This window comes from Crassostrea angulata, chromosome 2 (genome assembly GCF_025612915.1).
Source record: "Crassostrea angulata isolate pt1a10 chromosome 2, ASM2561291v2, whole genome shotgun sequence".
NCBI lineage: Eukaryota > Metazoa > Mollusca > Bivalvia > Ostreida > Ostreidae > Magallana > Magallana angulata.
The window spans coordinates 43952504-43980361 of record NC_069112.1 but is presented as its reverse complement, the minus strand read 5'-3'; the positions used below and the strand labels follow the sequence as shown (position 1 = coordinate 43980361).

The 27858-nt window shown below is 32.1% G+C and overlaps 1 protein-coding gene across 1 annotated transcript; it reads left to right on the top strand.

The window, feature by feature from the left end:
* Positions 1–726: 726 nt before the first annotated feature.
* Positions 727–26556, top strand: LOC128174376 (uncharacterized). Its single transcript, XM_052839942.1, has 25 exons — positions 727–1038; positions 1509–1668; positions 4790–5590; positions 5847–5983; positions 6129–6225; positions 6518–6688; positions 6993–7247; positions 10664–10680; positions 11242–11289; positions 11495–11572; positions 12334–12414; positions 13415–13547; positions 13815–13943; positions 14686–15896; positions 17860–17877; positions 18570–18632; positions 18842–18904; positions 19140–19184; positions 20538–20594; positions 21320–21452; positions 22797–22865; positions 22964–23100; positions 24916–25015; positions 25277–25447; positions 25982–26556. Exons 1-25 carry the CDS (start codon positions 913–915, stop codon positions 26281–26283), a joined length of 4602 nt encoding a protein of 1533 aa, XP_052695902.1. The 5' UTR covers positions 727–912; the 3' UTR covers positions 26284–26556.
* Positions 26557–27858: the final 1302 nt, after the last annotated feature.

The window sequence follows — 27858 nt, the reverse complement described above, 5'->3', positions numbered from 1 at the left end:
CTTTTAATGATGATAAATAATAGATGCCCACAAAATAAAATACCGACCTTTATCTTTTACTAACACTTAAGCTTTAACGCCGAACAGTAATTGTTTTAGTTATTTTATTATTTGCATCATTTAAAAATGTCTTAATTTGTTGGGATGCATACTTAACAGGATACCAATCTAACGAATTCATTGGGATATGAAATACCTATACAAGGTCGCCCATCGGGTCAGTTGCAACCACAAAGACAACAACATAATAATTTACCCGAACTTTCCAGAGTAAGCGAAAATTGTTTTGTGGCTTTTGTAATATGGTATCCCAATTTATGACAAGACTAAAATAAAAAAGACATAAAGATGACATGATTTTAAAATTTACTTCTTTTTTAACATTGACAATTTAATTTTATAAAATAGTTGGAAAATGTAAACCAATCAATTCATTGTGTTTAATATCTAGAACAATACTGTATTACATGTACCTATTCTGGTAAAATAAAAATGATATTACAACATTAAATCAATTTATTTCTAAGAACCATTCACAAGATATCTACGGAAAAAGAACCATTCTAACAAAATAGAACAGAGGCATACTGTGCTTGATATCTTACATTTTATTGAAATCTTAATGAATGGTTACTGCCATTTTCAACAACAGAACACACTAATTGAGGAGTTGGCGATCTCTTTTATTTATGCCTAGGAGTTGGTGATCTCTGTTATTTATGCCTATAATACAATAAATGGCAAATTTATAACAATAAAGAGTAAAATCTTTTAATGATGATAAATAATAGATGCGCACAAAATAAAATACCGACCTTTGTCTTTTACTTACACTTAAGTTTTAACGCTTAACAGTAATTGTTTAAGTTATCTTATTATTTGCATCATTTAAAAATGTCTTAATTTGTTCGGATGCATACTTTACAGAATACCAATCTAACGGATTCATTGGGATATGAAATACCTATACAAGGTCGCCCATCGAGTCATTTGCAACCACAAAGACAACAACAGAATGATTTGCCCGAACTTCCCAGAGTAAGCGAAAATTGTTTTGTGGGCTTTTATAATATGGTATCCCAATTTATGACAAGACTATAATAAAAAAGACATAAAGATGACACGATCTTTTAAAAATTAATTTCTTTTTAACATTGACAATTTAATTATATGAAATAGTTGGTAAATGTGAACTAATCATTTCATTGTGTTTATTATCTAGAACAATACTGTATTACATGTACCTATTCTTGTAAAATAAAAATGATATTACAACATTAAATCAATTTATTTTTAAGAACCGCTCACAAGATATAAACGGAAAAAGATTGCAACATTCACATGAACAAAATAGAACAGAGGTTTACTGTGCTTGATGTCTTACATTTTATTGAAATCTTAATTAATGGTTACTGAGATTCATATCCGAAAATGACTTTCAATTGTTGGTACGGTTATCATAAATCAATAATAAATTATATATATCAATATAATATTCATCTTTTCAGGATACAACGCAACGTCATCAATTGGAAACCAAAGTGCCTAACAACCAACACTTCTCTAAAAGAAGCAAACGTCCATGCATTGTCACAGTGCTAGTTCTGACAATAATAATAATAGCAAGTGGTGTAGCAACCTTCTTGGTTTTTCACTTCAAGGAGCAAGGTAAAAATCGAACCTCCATTTTTTATATATGATACTAGATAATACCCCGCGCAACTGCGGGAACAAACACTTTACATATTAATATAATATAATGCATAATATGTTGGATCATATTTTTTTTTCATTTTTGTATATACTTTGTCTAAATTATTCCTGGAAAAAAATTGCATTGTTGAACATTTAGGGGAGTGGACAGGGATGAAAAATCTACACTGACATTAATAATATACACATGTACATGAACGTGGCTTTAATCCGGTTGGTTGCAGCTGACTTGCAAAAAATAAACTTTTTTTTTTTATTTTACATGTATTTAGTTCAAAACAGTGAATAGGAATCTCTCTCTTAATTTGGTTCCTTGGGTCATTTTTCAATATAATTTTTATCATCATTTATCCATACAGTATAGCAATCACAACTTTCCGAAAAGTTGCGATTGGCAGTATATTTAGAGTTAGAAATTATCTGATCAATAATGTTAAAGGTTTACAACACAACCAATCTGTCGCGGTATGAAAATGTATGAAATTAAATCACGCTTAGTTATGCATTAAAATCCTTTTGCATGCAAATTTAAATCAAAGTTGTCTGATTCAAAGTAGATGGCCAAGGCCGATGGTTAACTAGCCCTACACTTTCCGCCATGATGTCAATTAGTCTACCCGTATCTAGGCACCTCGTTCTAGAAAGTTCCTTCAATTAACACTAGAATTGTATTAATTGTTCCATTTTATTTCTTAAGTTTTTGTATCAATCCGAAGTCCAATCCAAGGTATCTGCCTGCGATGCCTTATGAAATCGTCCTACACTTTTCGTTAAATAGTCAATCAGCGTTCTTGGTTACCCCATTCTGGAAAGTTTTATCCCATTCTCTCACCAGGGGTCAGCTTGCAGGCGAATGAGTATCAAAACTAAAATCGTTCACTAAAGAAACGAAATAACTTATTTCTATATATTTAACATTTGTCAAATCTTGATTTTTATATATTCTAAAAAAAGGCTCACAGTAAAAATATCCACTCTATACGTAATCATTCAATATTATTTCATTGCAAGTATATGTTTAGATCGAGATTATCAGTGACTTGGATCCTCCAAAGCGTGTCTACCACATTACTTTCATTTTTGCTATTTCGGGCTTCTTTATCGAAAATAAAATTGGTTTTTTATTAATTTCTCAATGAAAACTTTTCTGTTAAAATTAAATTATATCTTACGGACATCATCTCATATGTGTTGAAATACCGAAGGTGTAAGCAAGTATTCTGATGCAGGGATTTTGTAGAGGATACTAAATGATATTCCTGATGGTCAACAGCAGGATACTGCAGGGGATAAGTTGATTATGTGGTAGTATCACATAACACATTCAAATACTCTGTATAAATATTAATGACTTTTACATTATTAATAATGGATTATGTGATTTATTTTGTTGTGTAAGCATTTACTTTTTGTGAAAGCATCTTTAACATGTAGTTAAAACAAGCGATATTGAATACATACTATACAGTGGTTTTCAAAACAAGTTCTTGCAACTCTGATGCAAAAATAAATTATAATTGTCATAAATCATTTCAAAAAAAAAAACTTCGCACATTTCAAAGGACCATGGAAAAAAATCTTCGTCATGCATTAACCGTTATTCATTGTACATTTATAGCGAACTCGTAGGAAATCTGATCGCGAATTCGTTATGGCAATATAAGTAGCTGACAGTACCTATAACTATCGTAAAATCAATATCACTTAATTCAAGTCATTTTTTAAAAATTCTGTATAATATTTGAAATTGAATATATATTCATCTTAAAACTGCATGTAGATTCAATGAAATTAGTAATGAAATTGTTATTTAAATGATCGGATACGTTAAAATGTTGCCAGAGGAGGTCGTAAAAAGCACCTCAGTGTAAACGTAAATTTGTTTTTACAGTATTCGTTACATGTATGTACGGCAATTTTTTATATGTTTATATAAGAACTTTGGCGGGACATGATTAAGAATTTGGTTTTGCCCCACATTCGATATACGCGTGCTCAATATATTCGAGTTTTCCTGTTTGACAAAGTGTTTGGCATTTGAAAATCGTTTGTAAACAAATAAAAAGTGATATACTTTCATTCCACATATGGAGTTTGGGAATCAATAATATTTATTCTGTGTAGATTATAAATATGTATTAAACATTAGTGCCTTAGTTTTGCATGAATTATGTCAGATTATCTACTACATGTACCACAAATTAGATACTTAGGAACTTTTTTTATCAATGGTATTTTTAGAAATATTTCTTTGAAAGTTTCTCAGCATTCGAATTAAGTGAGTTCCATTTACTTATAGCATCTGGGATAAATTATTTTTCATATCCATCGTATGTAACTCTGGGAGGCATATACGTACCTTCATAACGAGTACTGAAGCGAGAGGTATCCTTTTTACTAATAAAAGATAATATTCAAAAAGATACAATGTATTGTAGTACACAACTGTATTTCTTTACTATTAATGTTAGCAATATCAAAAAGATATTGTGGTACACGATTGTAGTAAATTTTATTCATTAGTGTTATTTAGCCATTCCCCATCTTTTAGCCAAAGAATCCCATTCCGTTATTAAAAAAATGATTCTGTGGAGACCATAGAGTGAAATTCTCGTCACAATTCTTGAAGTCTGTACCTGCACTATTTTTTCTCCATTTCTGCGGAAGAGCAATCATTCCATGCAGCAAAAACATCTCCTGTCTTTTTTCGAACAAAAAATAGATATAATATGATTAGTTTTGCATCTGCTTCAAGCAAATATCAGTTTCTTAAGTTAGCCTAGAATATCTAGTCTATCATTGATGTACAACGAATATTTCAATTGGCAAGAACACGTTTGGCCATGTTCTTTATCTAACTGAGAATCTTGGGTAAAAATAATTATATAATTTCATTGAATTTTCTTTATGTTTTAAAGTTTTCAACCCACATATTTGACAAATAATAGGACTTATGAGACTTATAAGACTTATAATATGACAAAGCATCTTTTAGAAGAAAATTAGTTTCCTTCTTCTTCAAATGTGTTTCGGAAAAACAATAAAATTTCAAGCAATTAACGCGTTTTCCTTTCAGAAAATAAACCGACGATGCCAACAACGTCATTTCACATTTCTACCATCATGACTACTATGACATTTTCTGTATTATCGTCGGTTTCTACAACATCACTTATCCAAATTACGCCTATCTCCCAAACGATGGCGCCTACAACAGTTTCCAAAACAGAAGCTGTTGATACATCAACAACAACAACAACTGTTATCCCCACCACGGTTATTACAACAGTTATACAAACGGCAAATCCAGTAACAACTGTCCCCACCACGGAGACTTCAACAACACCAAGCTCAGCTACCACAAAATTTACACAAACTACAAATCCAGTAACAACTGCCCCCACCACGGAGACTTCAACAACATCAAGCCCAGCTACCACAACATTTTCACAAACTACAAATCCAGTAACAACTGTCCCCACCACGGAGACTTCAACAACATCAAGCCCAGCTACCACAACAGTTATACAAACTACAAATCCAGTAACAACTGTCCCCATCACGGATACTTCAACAACACCAAGCCCAGCTACCACAACAGTTATACAAACTACAAATCCAGTTACAACTGTCTCCACCACGGAGACTTCAACAACACCAAGCCCAGCTACCACAACAGTTATACAAACTACAAATCCAGTTACAACTGTCCCCACCACGGAGACTTCAACAACATCAAGCCCAGCTACTACAACAATTATACAAACTACAAATCCAGTTACAACTGTCTCCACCACGGAGACTTCAACAGCACCAAGCCCAGCTACTACAACAGTTATACAAACGACTCATCCAGCATTTACTATTTCTTCAACAGGTCTGGTGACATGTGGTTATTGCATCTAGGTTAAATAAAAGATGAATTTTCATTCTCTTGAAATCTTAGAAAAATACATTTTGATGATTATTCTAGTATTTAAGAGTTTACTCGTTAAGTAACTGGTTGTTTTTTTTGCAAAGTAATCGCGATTTATAATATAAATTTTTGTTTTTCTCTTTCATTCTAACGTGTACATAGTTTTAATTTCAAAAATATACGCCTACATGAATACTCAATATATGATGTGTTATAGGTACGTTCAGGGACTGCCAAGAGCTTATCATAAATGGCTACAGAAAAGATGGAGTGTACACAATATATCCATATCTCTCGATACAATCGCCAGTCAGAGTTTATTGTGATATGAGGACGGACGGTGGTGGATGGACGGTATGGTTTTTATTTTTTAACTTTAAGAACTATTATCAACCAAAACATATTTCTTTTCGTTGAATATAGAAATTTAAAAGTCCCATTAGTTTATGACATAGAATCGTAACACTTTGTAACATTATACAGTGATGTGATTTTCTAGGTGTTTCAACACAGAAGAGACGGATCTGTTGATTTTTATCTTCCTTGGGACGATTACAAAAATGGATTTGGAGAGCCAGATGGAGAGTACTGGATAGGTATGTTATATTCTAGAGTTGTTATTAATATTAAATGTGAAAATAATTAATATTTTTTGCTTTATTTTTGTAATTTATTTTTTGGCTTTGTTTGTGTGGGTGTGTGTGTATTTTGTTGTTATTTTTCTGGTTTCTTTGTTTTTGGTTGTTGTATTTTTTTGGTGGGGGGGGGGTGGGGGGTTTATTTGTGTGTGTGGGGTTTTTTTAAGGAAGGGGGGGGGGTTAAAAAAAACAGATGTTTAATCGTAAGCTCTAAAAATTGAGGTCAAATTTGTGAATACCTTCTATTCAGGGAACGATCATCTTCACCAACTGACTTCATGGGGAAATTCAGATTTTTACGTACGTCTCGAAAAATTCACTGGCGGATGGGCCTATGCAAAATACAACAATTTCACTGTAGCTGACGAATCAGATGGATACAGAATGAAATTAAAGGTTGGGTCATATCGAGGAAACGCAGGTTATTAACAAACAATTATTTATCTTGTTAGATATCTATATACAAAAGGAATTGGAAAAAAAAATATAATATCAATATAATTACTATTAGTCAAATAAAAACAAATATAGTTTAACAATCAAAACTAGTCAAATAACATGCAGATGTCAACTTAAATAATGCATATATTTGAATTTTAATAGATAATATATGTGCAAATGTTTTCAATTATCGTGGTAGGCACATTAATAACTTTTTATTAGTCAACGCATTAATCATGTATAACTTATAAGTTATAAAAAAAAATTAAATCAATATTTAATAGGAGATTCCATTGAAAGTCATGGAACTACCAATACAAATGGCTACAAATTTAGCACCTCAGATATAGATAACGATTTTGCTCCCGCAAGTTGCACCGTTGCACGTCAAGGAGCCTGGTGGCATAACATCTGTACGTGGGCAAATCTCAATGGACGTTACGGAAACGGAAGTTGTATAGTCAGTGGGAATTGTAACTTCTGGTATTCGCTGACGAACAGTTTTAGTGGAGTGAAGACGTCCTTCATGATGGTTCGACGTGTTTTATAATGCCGAAGAATTTTGTTTAAAGGTTTAGATATGTTTACGGACGATAAATAAAAGAGTGGTCGTCATGGGGTTTTTTTCGATACAGAAGTGTAACATGTATCGAAATGAATATAATATCGCTAACAAACACGTATCATTTTTTTTCCAAATTTATTTAATTCTTAGCAAGCAATTTGGTCTAGAATAATAACCAGAAAGCACAAATGGGCAACATGACTTTTGTACTTATAAGTAGCTGGACTTTAATAATCCCATAAAATATGCATTTTATGCTATTATCATCACATTATGTATAAATATTTATGAACAAATAACCTTGACATTGTACAGGTGATTGACAACATGGACACTGCTCCGACGTGAATGTACATGTATATGGCTGTTTTTATAAAATGAGCAAAATAATATAACGTTTGAATTGTTTGTGTATAATATTAACCAAAACACAGTTCACATGTATTACAACGCTTTAAGCCTTTGGTCAGTTGTGTGCCGGATAGCATTTTTATTAAATATATCGAATGTGCAATCATGTATTTACAACAGCTACTTTGTTTAAAAAAAATAATTTATTTTAGCAAATCGCATCATAAGTAGTTTTTTTTTACCAAAGGACTGCGAACGATAGCATTGTCTAGACGCCTAACTAAAAGTCATTTTTTGAAAGTTGTCTAATTAAAGTTAATGTTTTTATAATAATGTAAACATTTATGTATATTTTCATTAAATAAAAATGATTTGGTCAAACAAAGAGAGATAACTTTGTATTTTGGGTTAAAATAGCTCATTTCATAATAGAAAATAACGGTAAACGGAAATGTTTTTTAAAACATCTTTCCCCGCCGTGAAACAAAAATTCCTTTTGAGGGGTTTTAACTATTGTTATTTAGCATATTTTTACCAAAGGGTTTGTTGTTTCACGGGGGTGGGGGGGGGGGACATATGTCTACAGACCGAAATACATTCCAAAAAAAGAATTTTGCTTTGTAAATTTTCGGAAACTAATTAACAGATGTGAATTAAAATGAAATTTTACTTTAATATATATCGTAAATATGTTATTATTAAGTTTTTATGCACATATTGGCTGCTAAATAAAATTTTCCTCACTCATAGAGACCGGTTTCAATGAATTTTTTTTTAGACCCCGCGTTAGCAAAACTTTTGTTTAAAGATAAATAATTTGATTGCACATTTTATTTTGATATAAATTGATTAGGATTTGATTATAATTTTTAGTAGAAAACTTAGTTTTAGAATATCTGACAGAAATTCCGAAATATTTGGATGTAAAATGTAGGCGGGAAACGGGCGTTAGCGTTCGCAGTTCTTTATTTGTGTTTGTCATATGAATTTTACATCAGATAGAAAAAAAATTTCAAGTTGTTTTACATTTACATTATTTTTACTATAGGATCGTATTTAAATTTGTAGAAATAAATGTTTAATTTTCCCATTTTAGCATCATTATTTCTTTTTTAATTTCTATCCAATAAAATTGTTGTTTTTTTTTATTATTCGTATGAAAATTGTTGTAAAGTGTCACCAAATCAGAAGATAAAAGTTGCCTTTTGATTTGGTCCAGATATCATTTAAACTAACCCTTCCCCCCCCCCCCTAAAAATTAGCAACGATTATCAATGCGTAAAAAATACGTCTATAAAAATGTTATAATGTTTATTTTCATGCTTTGTTATTGAATTTGATTTTTAAGCAGCCATCACCACCTTAGATGAATGAACAAATCATACTCTTTTTCGGCTTTTTCAAAATATCTAGTTTTGCATTACCAAGAAACGATGACTGAGAGTGTAATTTTAGCAATTATAAAGTTATAAGATACGCACTGTAATGTGCACCAAAACAGTATTTTTAAATGTTTCAAACCCATATAAGTTACGTGTATTAAAATATCCGATATGTAGAGTTTTTAGGTAGCTTACATATACATATATAATGGTTTCATATCGACACCAAACATATTTTGCGGAAACGTTGGTGTATATTCATCTAAATATGCATTTATTTATCAAAATTAATAAGTTCTTTGTATAAAAAAAAGTGCACGTTTTTGGCATAGAACTAAAATGACCCACTTCTTGCTAATAAACCTTTTGATAAGAATTTCCTGTAAAAGAATGTTTCTGATTGAGTTTATTTTCTGCGACTCATTAATTGTAGCAAACACACGGTATTATTATTGAGTTACAAGTTCAAAATAATGTCGACTTTTTTCAGCAGTAGATGATAACAATGTGAAGCACAGCTTCTTAGCATTTTTCGTCGAAAAAAGATATTGACAAAAGTATAAATGTGTTGTAAGATAAAAATAATGGACATGTTACGTATCACTTGTTGCGTATTTATAACTTTAGCTCGATCGGTATAGCAATACTTATATATTGATTAACCTTAAGTTTTGTAACAATCAAGGGCAGACAATGAGACAAAACGGCAGTCCTTTGCATTTGATTAATTTTAGCAAAATATCGGTATTAACTCAAATCCGATGAAAGGCACAAATTCATCCGTTGAGGAACTTGAAGCTATCTTTCGGAATAAATAAGACGAAAGGCCGTTTTTATCGTTATTTCGACGAAATAAAAGATACTTTAAGTAAAGCAATACGCTGATGTAACAAACAAACTCATTTACGATATTGCTCTCAAAAGCCGCAGATTGTCCCTATACGAACAATGATGTATATTCTGAAAAGGTCGTGATAGCCAAAGTCGTTTTGATTGATGTGTACCATTATTTCAACAATATGAAAAGGTTCATTTATTGTTGGGTATTCAAAGCAATTATATGAAAATATTTTCAATTTAAATAAAGCAAATTGTCTGAAAAATAATGCATTTAAACCTTTATTACTCAGAAATAGTAAACGATTATGCGTTTTACATAAGTTTCGTGTTAAATATTCCGGCTAAAGATAAATCTAAGTTGAAAAAAAATAGCAAACGAAATATGAGCTACATATTGGAGCTAAAGGGACTTATTAATTACTTTTTGCTTTTGCACATACGTGTACTACTATGATTTGTGACTACCATAACGAATGACAGACATGTAAATGATTTATGGTTTTACACGCACATCTTGGACGTTGCTTTCCAAAAATATAAAAAACGATAACAAGATATTGCCATTGAAAAGGGCTCAACATCGAATAAAGCAAACAACTGCCAATATCACGCTTCGTAGCAAAAATAAGAGGGGATTTAAATGAAGCATAACACAAACAAAATATGTCGTCTCTTTAAATATGAGTTTTAAACGCAGAAATAACAAGGAAGAAGAAAATACGAATTTAAAGCATGACCGACATTTAACGTGTGTGCACACAAGAAACTTCGCAGTTTAAAAAAACAAGGATTCAGCAGTGTATTCCAACATAATGACCTTGTGAAATGGCTGGGGTAAGACTTTTTTTCCAGATTAAAAACATTTCAATGATAATTTTGTTTGCTGTTTACGTATATTATTCGTTTGAGGACAATTCTTACACCCTTAATAAATGTATTGTTACGTGTAATGTTTGGTTTCATTGGCTTTTTTGCATTGCATGACTCGTACATGTAATGTTTACCACTTCATTGATTTTAAATATTGATTATGAAATGGTTGTTTCTGATAAAAACTTGTTTAATTGGTCAAATAAACTAATTTTACAAAAAAAATTAGAGAAACAAACACTAAGAATACACTTGTCTGATGCTTTAAATACTGCTAAACATTCTAACAGTTGAAATATAACTTTTAAAGTTTAATTGTTTCATTTTCACGATCGCCAAATTTAATGCAAGTTGGTACACTGGAACTCAACAACTAAGTTGCATTGACTCTAAGCAGCAGAATTAGCTAGATCTTGCATTTATTCTCTCATTTTTTACTACAGTTTAATTTACTGATCTTCCAATACCTTAAATCTAAAGATATGTTGGTATTATTTACATTTTTCTTGTTTTTCTTTCAAACAGATATATTTTTCTGATCTATCCGGTAGACTGGACGAGTCACAACCGCCGGTAAGTTTAGAAGAATCGAACCATTCTTTAATCCTTGCGAGAATTAGATTAAATAAAGTTTCAATTTTTTTTTTCATAGTAGTATCATTAACCTATTAGACTGGTCCAGTACAATCTCCATATTTAGCTATATAGCTTCAATAAGCTAAATAGCTATAATTAGCTATTCAGAGTGGCTTCATTGATTTTCACATCTATCTTGAAGGCATATGATTCCTTATTCGAAAGACAATCAGCATCTTCCCGAGAACAAGCTGACACACCATCTGATACACACCAAAGAGTAAGTCAAGTGGCATCAATATATTTTTGAATGGCTACAATGTTTCCAGTGAAATTTCGAGTCTTTTCCCCTTTTCTAATTATAGATATAGTTGTGATAATTATAAGATATAACGTGATATTCTCATTATAAACAGTTAGATGAATTCACTGAAGTCATTGCACATCATTAAAAATTTATACATAAAACATTTTGCAATGCGAATGTTTTGTGGGTTTTCTTTTTCTTTAATTTAGTTCTGTTAATTAAAAGGGTGTTTTGTACAGTAAAATTGTACTATGGGTGCATAAATCGACAAAACATTATAAATAGTCCGTGCATCTCCTTATGTCGTGATGCTCTTATTTTTCATAAGAGAATAATTAGGCATTGCATAGGAAAACTAACGTGTGTTGTCTCCAAAAGACTATTTGAATACGTTAATTTGTACGTTATAACAAATGGTTTTTTTTTTACAAAACACACACAAACAGATGTTGTGTATTACAAAATGCATTTTACTAAATTTATTTTACATCAGTTTTCATTTGTTTTACTATAATGTTTTGACTTCAAAGACAATAGTATACAAGTAAAACCAGTGCATTCCGATGATAGCTGGAAAAAAGATGTAGATTTTAATCTATTTATTTATATTTCTTTGTTTAAGACAATTCAGAAAAGAGTAAAACGAACAAAAAGTTCATTTCTAAAACGGTTAAAAAGGAAAGGTATATTAAACATGTTAAGAACACTAATTGATTGAAAATCTGTTTTTATAGGCATATGATTCCTTATATAGAAGACAGTTTGCACTTCTGCACATGGACCAAGGGACTAGAACGTCGCATACTCACCAAAGAGTAAGTCAACTGCTATTGCTTTGACCAATACACATGTGGATGGCTAGAATCTACCCCGATAAAATTTCTACCCGGTTTCTTTTATTTTTATAATGTATACCGAAAACCAATTCTATAAGCAGTTAGATGTTCACTCAAAAAATTGATCATTGAAAAATATATTCATGAAACGATTTGCAACCTTGCATTGACTTCTTATGGCACTGTATGTAAAAATCAAGATGTTCACGCGTTGTTATTACACTAAAAAGAAAATAAAGAACAATAACATATCAGTTCATATTTTCGGTATATGGTTTTCTATATGGAAGACAACCTTCCACTCCCACGGTACGACGAAACACAACGTCGCTTGTGCAGCAAAGAGTAAGTGATATGATGATAGTAATATCACTAATGGTGAGGATAAGAACTAACGGTATCATCTATCTGGCTAAGAGTTGACGAAACCTAAGATATATATGAAATGATGCTGCCAAGCATTTTTTATCATGTTAAATGTAAATACGTCAGGCACTATTTGCACCATATATAGTGTGAATTGACGACGTAAAAGGTCAATCTACGCCATGATAAGCGGTTTTTATTTGAGTTTTATTGTCTGTGACGTAATATGGAAAATTTGATGTTCGAAACTATCTATTTTAAGGTGCGCGACACATCTGCACATAGGGAATACGGTCCTTTGCCATAAATGTTTTTACTATACACGCAGGGGTACATGTATGTTTTTTTTTTGTTTTTTTGATTCTAAGTGCACCGCGTGACTCGACTAAATTCACCTTTCCGTAAATAAGATCGTTAAAGCATTACAAAGCTTTTGTTTCCAAAATAACTTTTACACGCTCATATAAAAATGTGCAAACAATCAACATTCTCAGAACACAGGGCAACTTGAAATTTGAATGTAAATTATATAAAAAGTACCTACACACTATCCTGTTTGCATTTTTGCATGTTATCAAAATATCGTCATTCTTTCTAGATTCTTTTTTTCCAGGATCAGTCCATCCAAGAAGGAACAAGGGAAGCAAATAGAAAATTTAAATATTACATGATTGTGATTGTTATTATATTTTTGGCTTCCATTGCTGCAATCGAAGTGGCTTATCAAAAACATTTCAAGCATAAAGGTAATCTCTAAAACTTTTATATATTTATTAATTTGCATTTTGAATATTGAAAGCAGTTTCTTAGTTAACTATTGTTGTATGATGTATTCACAAAAAAATGAGCTGCAAATAATTTCATGGATATATCATATTTAAATCAATATAAATAATACCATAGACATTGAAATAGCCAAAAGTAGGGCCGTTTTTGTTATACACGTATGCGTGTACATTCAAATGTTGATTTAAATTGAATCTATATATGCCTACAATGTTTCTAATTTTAAGATGACAAGGAAGATACTTCTTCAGATGATATTCGGTTATCACCCACCAAACCCTTTCCAGAGTATCCATCAACTACATCTTCCCAATTCATGTATCATACAACCAAACCTTCTGCAGATTATCTAGCCGGTTTGTATTGGTTACAAGTGACAATAGTTCATTTAAACATACCTTAAAACGCAAAGGAATGAATTAGTTGTAACTTTTGCTTATTGCAAATATGTTTAAACTGTATTTTAAAGGGGCATGGTCACGATTTTGGTGAAAAATTATTTTTTTGTCGATTTTAATGCTTATAATGCTTCAGTAAGGCATTATTAATAGGCAATTAAAATTTGACTGTCATTTGTTGAGTTATAAGACAGTTACAGAGCTTACATTTCTTCGCTGGGTAAACAAAGCTTTTGTTTACATTTTGAATGTTGAAGTCAAAAATTCCAGTTTCAGACATTAAATGAATGTGTTAATCGTTAGTTACTGTTTATTTATGCTAAAAATGAATACAAAGATAGACAAATCAGCTTGAAAAAGATTTTTTACTGGTATATTGAACCTATGTAAACAAAAACAGGGCGCGAGCCTTGTTTACATTGCGAAGAATTTTGAGCCCTGAATCTTGCTTAAAACTTATCAACTAGCATCCAAATTTTATTTGATCATTAGAAATGCATTCCTAAAGCATTGAAAATAATAAATACAGAAAAAATAAAAATTGACCAAAATCGTGACCATGCCCCTTTAAAACAAAAATCGAGTTAATGCAATTGCTACAAATATCAAAGTATCACTACGGCGGCATTTATTTCCAAGCACACACGTATGAAATGATCATTAATTTGAGTAAAATTTATCTTCAATTTTTTGCTTAAAGGAAGCTGGGGAACACGTTTTATTGTGTTGTTCATGAAAAACATACCGAATACGAAGAAATCCATTTACGTCACATCAGTCAATAGAATACATATAAACATTACAACGTCTGAACGTCTAAATAGTTCTCTCAAAAGTGAGATCGACCAAAAAGCCAATATATCCTCTTTCGAGCAATTCTTCATTCCAAGTTCAATGGAGTTAGAAAGCTTTAAGATAGAAACGAAATGTATATTAATTGAAACTTCTCAAAATGCTATGGTTGTAAGTCAAGCGGATGTCTATTCATCGGTTGGGATGACAACTCATATCCCGATACATAAACTTTCAACTAAATATGTTATTGTCTCGACAAATCCGGTGAAATACTTCAGTCAATTTGCAATTGCTTCAATTGATGAAAACACTATGATATGGATAACCTTCCAAATGAATGAGACATTACAAATTGACGGGAAAATATATCGGAGTGGGGAAACTTTTAGCATCAAACTCAACCGTTATGAAACATACCAGATTCAACATACTGTGGACTTGACAGGAACGTACGTTCAGTCATCTTTACCTATTGCCGTCTTCTCTGGAAATGATTGCAACAAATTAAATGGGCAAGGGTTTTGTGATCACCTAATTGAACAATTGCCACCGACATCTAGAATAGATACAGTATACGTTGTTCCACCCCATCTGTACAGCAATACCAAAATACGAGTCATGGCCATCGATAAATCAACAATATTCTACAATTGCACAAATAAGACTTTTAACAAGTCGTATAAGCGCATTGAATACTCTGATATTGATATTTCAAGCAACGGAGTGTGTTATATTCAATCGAACAAACCTATTTTGGTAACAAGTTTCGGTTTATCTTCTTCAATAAGATACATCGGGGATCCTTCAATGGTTATTGTTCCAGGATTTTATCAGTACCAAAACTACTACAAAATAATAGTTCCTTTTGGATATGATTACAGCTATATTACAGTTATTATGAAACAAAGCGACAGTATACTGCTTCTAAACGGCTATACAGTGGCAACAAGCAAAATTCTTTATCAGGAAATTCTCTATTATAGTATTCATTTCAAGGTAATGATAATACGTGTGCTCGCAGGTGAACTAACGGTGACAACAACGAAGAGCGAGAATTTTGGATTAATGTGTGCTGGCATGAAAATTTTCCAATCCTTTGCTTTTTCTGGTAATTCTGTATTGTGATGTTGGTTCACTGTTGAAAGTAAAATCATCTAATTTACAAAATGTTCTAAACTTGTGTTTGGTGCTAAATGTAGAAAGCAGTTAAAAATATGATTTACGAACATGAACATCGGCAGTTTATTTGTGTAAATTACAAAAGTTGTTAATATGGGTGTTCCTTAAGATATAATGAAATATCATAATAAGAAATTGAGTATAAATGTTTAACATTAACGTATTAAACGAGAGAGAGAGAGAGAGAGAGAGAGAGAGAGAGAGAGAGAGAGGTTGTTAAAGTTATTAAAATATCGATGGTGTTTGTCATACAATTTTAAGCGCACACATATATTGCAAAGTCTATTTACTGACATATATAATCTATGACTTTATGTATTTTTTAATATAACATTTATGGACCTTATTAATCGGACCATAATTCATCGTTTATCATGTTAACGTGCAATCGCTGTTAATAAAAAATAAAACAAAACGTGTTTAATTAGTATTTAATTATTTAAATTGTTACAGATCAAAATAGTCCTTTAACTATTCATGGGGGTAAGGCTAATCATAGTTTGATATCTCCCCAAACAAAAGCAAAAATGAACATTACAATGTAGACTTCTTTCACTATAAACTCAAAATATTTAAAATATTAATAAACGACAAAAAAGCCTTTCAGAATATATGTTTAAAAGTTTTACCAGATCTATAAACCAAAGTATCATCTACGATTATTCCGTCTATTTAAGGCCTGATATTTTTTTATCATTTCAATCAGAGTTCATATAAGAAACTAAATTTAGTAAAACATATTCCTAATCAATATTTAACAGTTGAAAACCTAATTTATCACAGTCAAAGTGTTATTATTTGATACATCTTAAAAAGTAAGGTATAATTTATATTTTGTTCTTCGCCTTTTGCATTTCCATGAAACTGATTACTGTAAACGTATTATATTTTGCGTGTACGATATTTGGCGAAAATAAGTTTTTGAACAAGTTGGCGTTGATATGAATAAGCGTATTCCTGAGTTTAACTATTCTTGTGCATATATGAATGGCATATAGCGATGTACTTGATTTAGCGGAAGCCACATTCCGCAAAATGCGCTAAATAGAATACACAGCGAAATGTTTTACGTCTAAACTACCCTACCGAAATAAAATGCATTTTTTTAGCCCTTGTATTTACATGTATCTATGCACCCTATTTTACATATACGTTACGACATCCCTTTAACTTTGGATGTTTAACATAAACAGGAAGACAATAACAGTGCACAATACCTTTTCATTCCTATTAAAGTATTTGCATAAAGAGACACAACTCGCTTACATTATGTTTGACTCCACATATAAATATTTATTAAACGTTCATTAGAAATAGCAACCAATGCACATTGCTTCATATATTCTGCCAAAAATTGGTCAGAGATTGTACTCTTTGCTCTTTATTTGTCTGTTTTTTATCCATACACATTTATCTGATATCCGACACATTTCAATGACAGCCGGTGTAAAGGAAAAAAAAAGTTTCCATTCATAAATTCTGATTTTCCCTGTCGTATGAGTAAGCATTTTCATGATTTCAGGTCATTTGTTTCACAATTAGTATGTTTTTCATTGGGTCTTTTAGTTTAAATTATTGAAAATTGGATAAGTGTGTGTAATATTTAAAAAACCCAGCATTCATTACACAAGTTTCATATGACATACTTAAAGCAAGGGGTGTACTGCTGTTTTCACATTATGCAATAAGCTGCTCTGTCGAAATTTAAAGGGTGCATACTTGACAAAGGATGATGTTTATGGATGGATAGTTAAAATTATGACAACGATCAGGAAGAGAATTTAATACAATGATCACCAAACAAGGACTCATAAATAGAAACTTCCAAATAAAGTAGCTGAAAAAATCATTGCGAATCAACACGTCAAAACACTGTTTGGGATAGTCAGTCTAAAAAATGTATTCCGATAGGTCTGAGGTAAGTCGTATCTGTGTACGTCTGAGGTAAATTGTATCTGTAGAAGTCTGAGATAAGTCGTATCTGTATAAGTCTGAAGTAAGTCGTATCTGTTTAGTTTTATGTAAGGACTAGTATTAGAAAGAAAAATAATGTATTGTATGGTGAATATAATTTGTTTTGAAGGCCTGACTCAGTCATCTAAGATTTTAGATTTTTTGTAAAGTCATCGAGAATATGAATTTTCATTTTGTTGTTTTTTTTGTTCTTTGGAAGGGGGGGGTGTTTTGTTTGTTTGTTTGTTTTTTGGTTTTTTTTCTAGAACTTCCTTTTCTAATATTCACTACAACAAAGTGAGTGTGATGTTATTAGGATGTAAGAGATCAATGGCTTTTCTCCCTAACATAACTGGTATTTAATATACATCAAAGAGCAAAAACGTTATGTGCCATCTGCTTTTTTTTAATTCATTCATGCCAGGTATACTGTAAAAGTGGTTGATTACGCAGGTGGTTAAATACCCGTTGTCTAGGGCAATCAATACGCTTGAGTGGTAAATACGCGGTTTCAGGATTTACTATTCTTAAGTTTTATTTTTTTTTATCATACACACGGGGGAATTTAACGCGCTTTTAAGATTACTGCGTTCATGTAACTGGGGTAAATTTTAAAATATTTAATCAGTTGCTGATTGTTTTATCAATTATGTTCAGAGCTCGGGAGATTCCGGATACGCACGGTTTTCAACTATCAGCAGTTCAATTAATTCAGAACAGGTATGTTATTTAGTTAATATAGTGATTAACATTAAAAAATGCATTTTATACCGGTTTTTAATATATTGTAGCTAAGACTCGCTAGCAAAGAATTTGTTTAACTTTAATTTCAAATAATCACATAAAATTGATGAAGCCAATGTGTTGGGTTTTTTTTAAGAATACCAAGCGTCGTTAGAATATAGAAAAAAAAATGTTTCCTTTTGCAGAGCATAGGGATATACACGGTCATTTCCAGTTCAGCTTCAACTACGTATGATAACATTTCAGAGGTAAGTATTGAGCTAATTGAAATAGAAGAAACGCTATCCTATGTATAAAATTAACTTTGGTTTTGAATTTGATCCTTGTTCATAGAAGGTACTTTGCAATTAATCACTAAATTTTACTGTTTTATAAACAATATTTATGTGGAAAAAATGAGATTTGTACAAGAAAAACCTGTAGGTTAATGCTAAATTGTTAATTAAATTAAATGTATATTTTGTGTTTCTTTTTTAAATGCAGGGCTTTTATGACAGACAGATTGGAAGATTCATTACACCAACATCGGTAGGGATTACACTTGATTAACATTGATGAAGATTCTGTTTATAGTTCATTGATCCAGAATGACAAATCACTGGGTTTTTTATTACTGGATATGTATATATAAATTGACAATCAGGACAATGGGACTTATATGTCCCTAACAGACCTGGATGCAAATGAAAAAAAAAATTTCAATTCATTTTTTTTTGGGAAATCAACTCCTCGTCATGATAAAAATTCCCGAGCTTTTTAAACTCGGGACTTTACATTATGGTGTACATAGTAACGACACCCATTGCGGCATAGAAATAGACACAAAACTTTGGTGATATAAACTGTTAAACAGTGCGTTAAAATCGCCATTCTGTGACGTATTGTCATAAAAAATAGAAATCACCCGCCGTAAATGATCTTGTAAATGAGTGTGGAAGTGCTTATTGTTACTCGGTCGCGATGAAAATATCAAATTATACGCACTTCTGTACAGCCAGGGGACTAATTTCATCAAATAAACAGGTTAATGCATTATAAACAAACAGAGAATGCACATAAAAATGAGAGAAATACCACAGATCACAAAGTGAATATTAGACGTCTACTACAAGTTTCGGGTGTAACGAAATCAAAAGGGATCATATATCTGTGTGACGGTTGTGCCTATTTCCGAGCGGTGTTTTGCTTTAAATCGAGTCTATATTACATGTAACTCTTTTAAACTTTGGATCGATTCAACGAATTATTAATTTTGATTCTCTGGTACTTTAAAGACAAACACCGCTCGTAAATGGGCACTGTCCGCCATATTTCTCTTTTATCACTAACAGCCCCTATATAAGCTGCAAATTTCTTAATAAAAAATACATCGCTGAAGAGGTATCATCTGTCCGAGTTACACGGTCGCAATGAAATTACCAAATTCTACGCACTTTTGTAAAACTTATATCCAATAAACAACCCAATGCATTACTTACAAATATAATACATGTATGCACATGAAATAAGAAATAAATGCATTAAGTCCAAAAACCACAAAAAGAATACTACACGTCGGCCACAAATTTCAGGTGTGCAATCGGTGTAACGAAACAAAAGGGTTTATATACCGGTATCTGGCCTGGGCACCCACATTAACGATACAGTGGTTCCATTAATATTCGTTATATACTAATTTATATGTATTTTGCTGTTGTTGAGTTGATAAAAAAAATCAATGATCCGGTAGCATACTGTTTTGATGTGATCGCTTATAGCAAATTCACATATTGTTTAAATTTTGATTATCTCTTAATCAACGAAAATTGGTATAAACAAACATTAAAGAAACCATATAACATATTTCTTCTTGTTTTTATAAACAAAATTTTTGTGTTGCAGGGCCGACACGGGGAACTTCCTAGAATTAGAGATGATAATCCTGATCATGTAGATCAGGTATTGCTTTATTATTTTCACAGAATATTTCATATTTTACAAAATCAAATTCTAAGATATTTTAGATTCCTTATTTTACGCGAGTACCTAAATCTGCGTTTCAACTGTTTAGCATCAAGTTGCGAAAATATAAAATCGCAAAAGCCAATTTTATAAAATCATAGATTTCACTTAGTACATCTCTCCGAAAAAAGCGAGATTTTTTAATCTCTAATCCGAGGCAAAACAAATAAAAATATTGTCTATGTTAATGTCCGTAAATTTCAATCTGTATAAGTTATACATGTATCTTTAGAATATGAAATAACTGATAAAGAATAGATTCTACTGAAACACATTGATGGTAATTTCAATGAGCATACAGCTAAATGTTTCTTTTTTAAATTCTCAAACATGTACATGTGTATTAAGCAATAAACGTGATTTATCCGAAGTCATATTTAACATGTACCAATAACGCAAAATGCTGTGGAATCACTAAAATTCGTAGTGGCTCAATTTTCGTGGTATTTGTGGGTAACCTTCCCCTATGTTTTTACTTCCTCCACGAAAATGACTTACTGAAATTCAAAACCGAGGCATCCACGAAATTATATCGTCACGGATATTCAAAATCCCACAATCTACGAAACTGCAACCCCCCCCCCCCCCCCATGAATTTAAATGATTCCACAGATGATACGCGGCCAAAAAATTAAAACAATCTCAATGTTGATTTTTTATAGAGAAACCCCAACAGTAACCAAGAACATACTAAAAACTCCAAACGTCCATGTATTATGGTGATCCTGTCAGTTGTTGTCGTTGTTATATTAACTACTGTTGCAACTTTTGCTGTCTTGTATCTCCAAGGACAAGGTAAGATAAAATCGACATCAAAAATTGTGTGTTAAAATGTACTCTACGATATGGTTCACTACTTAAACATTATTGACGGCTTGGTCTTTACAATATATTGTAAAATATTGTGTAAAAGAATGATGTATTAATTATGCTTTATCGACCAAGAGTTCTATATGAGCATCTCTGTACCCAGAAGAACTCGCTTTTCTTTAAGGTGGTTCACAACACCTAAAAATAGCAGAATCAAATCAAATAAAAAATCAGCAGAAACTTACAATATTATAATAGATTTTGTGATGGATAAAAATTCAAATAAGTAAAATAAATGCGATTTTGCATAGATAATTATGGTGGCATAGATCTGCCACCACTTGTGAGATAATAATGTCGACTTGTCAGATCTTGATGTCGACTTGTCGGATAATTATGTGGACTTGTGAGTTCTTTAAGTCGATTTGTCACTTATCCACGTGTTTAAAAGTTTAACACTATAAGTCGACATAATTATTTGGCAAGTCGACATAATTATTTGATAAGACGACATAACATCTGACAAGTCAACATCATTATCCGACACCTCGGCTTATAATATGAATGATAAATTTCTTTAAACTAGTGGCCATATTATTTTTTTCTGTCAGATAATTATGTTAACTTGTCAGATGTTTATGGTGACTTGTCAAATAATTATGTTAACTTGTCAGATTTTTATGTCGACTTGTCAGATATTATGATGACAAGTTAATGACAGTTAGTGACACTAAAACGTTTTAACAACAAAATATTGAGTTTCTAGTCAATATGGTTATTTTCTGACAGGTCAACATAAAGATCTGACAAGTTGACATAACTATATGACAAGTCGACATAATCATCTGACAAGTCGACATAACTATCTGACAAGTAGTGACAGATCTATGCCACCATACATAATCATATTTTTTTTAAATTTTATTGAAAAAATGCCATCAATAGCCCCATACGGAATCAAACTTTTGTTCTGCAGTTCACAAGCCCGTTCTTTTAACAAATGTTATGACGATATTTGACCAAATCGCAATCTTATGACGTAGTGTCTTAAAAAGAATAAGTCTAGTTGTAGTGAGGTACCTTAAGGTTATACACTATATGAGAAGGATGTGTTTAATGATTGTCTTATAAATTCATTGGTCGCACTTAAATTATTATTTTAAATTATTATTGTAAAAGGTGAGTTAAAATAAGAATACTTTTCATAATAAGAAAATAAAATGTATTTTCAATATTTTATTTATTTGCAAAATAAAATATAAATTTTCTACGAATTATTGTCTTTTCAAAACCCACAGTTTCTATAACTTCTGTGTCTTCGTTTTACAGATTCTCCCAACGATAACGGAAATGTGTTGCGCCTTAACCGAAGCTATCTGAGAAGAATTAATGGAACCGGTACGATTCACCTTTGTTTGACAGAATTGCATATTAAATCACTAATAAATTATGTTTAGACATAATAAATCAGTAATAACGGATTGTATGTTCTACAGAAATCTTCAGTGACTGCAAAGATCTAAAACTGTTTGGAAACAATAGTGATGGGCTTTACACTGTATACCCTGACCCACTTACAGAGACGCCAATCGTCGTGTACTGTGATATGACAACAGACGGTGGAGGATGGACGGTAATACAATCCAAGCAGATCTAGAGGGGGTCAGGGGTCCCCCCCCCCCCATGTAAAACTCAAATTACCTGAAATGGCATCAGAAAATGACCAAAAATATCCCCCTTCTGCCGGCAAAGCAAAAAAAAAAAACTGTCGCCCTCCGATATTTTTTTTCTGAATCTGCGCATGGAATTAATGTCTAACTATCATTTATCAGTAAAAGTTAAGAGTCTAACCAGCATTATAATATTTAGTCACATGTATCAGTAAAAAAGAAAAATAGCATTGTAATAAGCACAAATACGGAAAATAAGATAATTTTAAAAAATGATGGTAAAATTAATAATAATTCCAATACAATTGCTGTATAGTTATGTATGTGCCAAATTTTTTTTTAGCTCACCTAAGCCAAAGGCTCAATTGAGCTTTTCTGATCATAATTTGTCCGTTGTCTGTCGTCGTTGTCGTGGTCGTCGTTGTAAACATTTCACATTTTCATCTTCTTCTCAAGAACCACTTGGTAGAATTTAACCAAATATGGCACAAAGCACCACTAGGTATAGGGGATATAGGTTTGTTCAAATGAAGGGCCACGCCCTCTTAATAGGGGAGATAATTGAGAAATATTGAAAATTTGTTGGTATTTTTCAAAAATCTTCTTCTCAAAAACTATTTGGCCAGGAAAGCTCAAATTAAAATGGAAGCATCCTCAGATAGTGTATATTCAGGTTTCTTCAATTCATGGTCCCCGGGGGTAGGGCGGGGCCACAATAGGGGGATCATGTTTTACATATGAATATATAGAGAACATCTTTAAAAATCTTCTTCTCAAAAACTATTAGGCCAGAAAAGCTCAAATTAAAATGGGAGCATCTTCAGGTAGTGTAGATTCAAGTTTGTTCAAATCATAGTCCCTGGGGGTAGGGTGGGGCCACAATGGGGAATCAAGTTTTACATAGGAATATATAGAGATATTTTCTTCTCAAAAACTATTAGGCCAGGAAAGCTCAAATTTGAGTGGAAGCATCCTCAGATAGTGTAGATTCAAGTTTGTTCAAATCATAGTCCCTGTGGGTAAGGTGGGGCCACAATGGGGGGATCAAGTTTTACATAGGAATATATAGAGAAAATCTTGAAAAATCTTCTTCTCAAAAACTATTAGGCCAGAAATGCTCAAATTTAAGTGGAAGCATCCTCAGATAGTGTAGATTCAAGTTCATGCTCCCCGGGGGTAGGGTGGGGCCACAATTGGGGGATAAATTTTCATACAGGACTATATAGAGAAAATCTTTAAAAATCTTCTTTTTTAAGTTTATTTGGCCAAAAAGGCTTAAACTTTTGTAGAGGCATCCTCGGGTAGTGTAAATTCAAGTTTTCAAAATCACAGTCGCTAGTGGTAGGGCGGGGCCGTGATGGCGGTTTGAATTTTTATATAGGAATTTATAGAGAAAATCTTTAGAAATATTTTGGGAAAGTTTTCGGTCCAAAACTCAGTACTTAGTGTGAGGCACAGGTTATGCAGTTTTAAGTTTCATGAAACCATGATTCTCTAGAGAAAAGTGGGGCCACGAAATGGGGGGGGGGGTGTTGGGGGTGTTGTATAGGAATAGAGAAAAATCTTCTTACAGGTACAACAACAAAATGGGCTTGGTATTTACGAAAAAAAAGAGGTGGATAAAGATTGGCAGATTTTCTATTTTTTTTAGCAGGATCTACTGTACTTAGTTGTCGAGATATGTTGATACTGTAATGCTAATTTGATCAGAATTAAGGCAATTGTTGCTCCGGTGAGCGATGTGGCCCCTGGGCCTCTTGTTTCTTCTAAAAATGCAGGTTTTCCAACACAGACGAAACGGGTCTGTTAATTTCTATCTTCGTCTATGGGACAGTTACAAGCATGGCTTTGGAGAGGCATCAGGAGAGCATTGGATTGGTATGGTGTTTATAACACATTGATTATTATAAAAGTGTTTGTATTTTTTTGACGAATTTCTTTCAAAAAAGAATTTAAACGAGGCATTGATCCTTGTTATAATTTTTCTTTCGGTTCGAATGTGTTTTTGGTGTTCGGCGAGATGCTGTACTTTGAAGTGGAGTTGGAGTTTTTATTTGTACTGTTTCTTTAGTTTCTTGGTTTTTTTTAAATCATAATTGGATCCCTTAATTTTTCATTTCGATAAACCTTGTTTTGCAGGTAACGACAATCTTCACAAGCTTACTACTTTAGGAACCACTGACTTGTATGTTCGTCTAGAAGCATTCAGTGGACTCTGGTATTACGCCAAATATAGCGACTTTAGTGTGGCTGATGAATCTGATGGCTACAGACTGAGACTTAAAGCCGGGTCGTTTGAAGGAAATGCTGGTAGGTAATCCGGGTTATAGTTTGCTTGGATTCAATGAACGTTGTGAAATTAAATATTAATGTTTCCATAATAATTTGGAATAATTTTAATTAATAGGGCTCATTTTCATAATTTTCAATTCTGGGTTTTTTTTGTCTGCCTTTTCTTGTTTGTGAGAAATTTATCAAGTTTTATTCTTTTTTTTTTTGCCATACTAAACAGGCACTAACGACCTTCTTAGACTTCAAAAAACTAGATGACATAAAAACACACCAATAATTAAATAATTGATTGTCATAATGGTTCGAAAACGCTCTTAAAAATTGGAACCCAGTTTGATATTCGTATCAAATGCTGATACAAAAAAAGAAAAATAAACATGGTAGAAATATATCTATAAAACACAATCAGCTGAGCAATCGTTTCCTTTTCCACTCTTCCTCACCATCACGTCCCCCCGCCCCCCTTTCCCTTTTAATCAATTAATATTTAAACAAAATTATATATTCCTGTTCACTGCCAAATATGTTATTCATATGTATGAATTTATACAGGCGACGGCATGGACAGTCATGTGAGTACAGATCCAAGTGGCATGAAATTCAGCACCATAGACATTGATAACGATAACGCCCCCGAGCGGTGTACTTTTGGTCGCAAGGGGGCGTGGTGGTATAACGAATGTACGCTGACAAACCTGAATGGGATTTATGGGAACGAAACCTGTTTGAAATCTGAAACATGTAACTTTTGGTATTTGTTAAGTAATAGCTATGTCGGTGTGAAAACTTCCTATATGATGGTTCGACGTTTGGAAAATCAATTTTATTGTGCAAAGTGTCCGTCCAGTAAATGACACGATGCGAGTACCATTTTGTTAAATATGTAACGACAGCCTACATAATAGTCAGCAATATTTTTTTCGCAACTGTTACAGATATGTTAGCTTTATATCAATTGAAAACAATATATACATGTATCATTTCATTGTATTGTTACTTATGTATTTATACTTTTTCCCTTGCACCAATATCCATACTTACATATTAATGTTATTCATCTGATCTAAAATCTAAAATTTTAAGATGAAAAATAATTAATTTAATGTATTTAAAATAAAACATATATGCATGCATATATGTATTGTCCTTGGATATTTTTCTATTTGAATTAGTCCGCCGCTTTTTTTTATTTTATTGTCAAAAAATTAATTTTCCCTATACCTAAAATAGTTTTTCTTGAATAACTTTCCTTTGTGCTAACTATATTAACTTTAAAAAAAAAATAATGTATTCTTTTTAAGAATAACTTTAAGAATTATTTAAGAATAATCGTAATAATGATTTTAGAATTTTGAAGACAATGTATCAAGTCGTGGTCTGATATCCAATAGAAAAACCTCTGCTTAAGGACTGAAATTCCCGTCAGTGATTTATTGTTTCAAATGCCGGTCTAATCTACCTACGTACGTTGCACTCAGAGTATATATGAGATGTACAGTACCAATCAGACCCAACCTAAAAGAAAGTAAACCCCAACTAAACCCTGGGTTTACTTTCTGGGTTTACTAGTACTAGAGTGGACCCAGAGTAAACCCCAAGTAAACCCAGAGTGGACACAGAGAGTAAACCCCGATCATAAGAAAACCCTGAAAGAAGACGCTACATGTGTATTTGGAATATACAAGGGGCAGGAATTACAGGCAGTAGAGTGATAATATAAAATACAGGTTTGTTTCACACTTCAGTGCTTATAGTTGACTCCAAAATCAATTCTCAAGTTAACCCAAAGTAAACTTTGAGTAAACCCAGAGTAAACCCCGAGTGGACCCAAATTTTCAAAAGGTTAACCCAAAGTAAACCCAAGAAGTAAACCCGGGGTTTAGTTGGGGTTTTCTCTGCTGTTAGGTTGGGTCTGATCGGTACTGTAGATAAACTGCAAAACGTTTAATCTTGGTTACATGTATCACTTGGTCTACGTAAAAATCGTTGTAATAAATACACAGCTTCATCGTCGGAATAATTTATCTTCATACAAATACGAATTATATCAAGAATGACAGTTATATTTGTGGTTGAAAGCACAAAACCCAAATTAACAAGGATAACATAGCTGATGCATAGTATTATGAAATATGTAATATGATCGAAACAATAACGTTAGTATCGATTTCTTTAGCGCTATTAAGTTGATTATTTTTCATATTCAATATAATATTCAACAGCTAGCGCTATATCCATTTTTATACACACAAAGGAAGTGATCAACTGGGATATTTTGCTGAAATTTTCCCGCGGGAATGTCGTTTCTTTGCTTGGATTTGCAAAGCGTAAATTTTAAGTCATAAGTAGGTGAACAGTCATACATTCTATTTGTATGTAAACCGCTACAAGCGTATCTTTGTATATACAGTCGTAAAGGTAATTGTGAA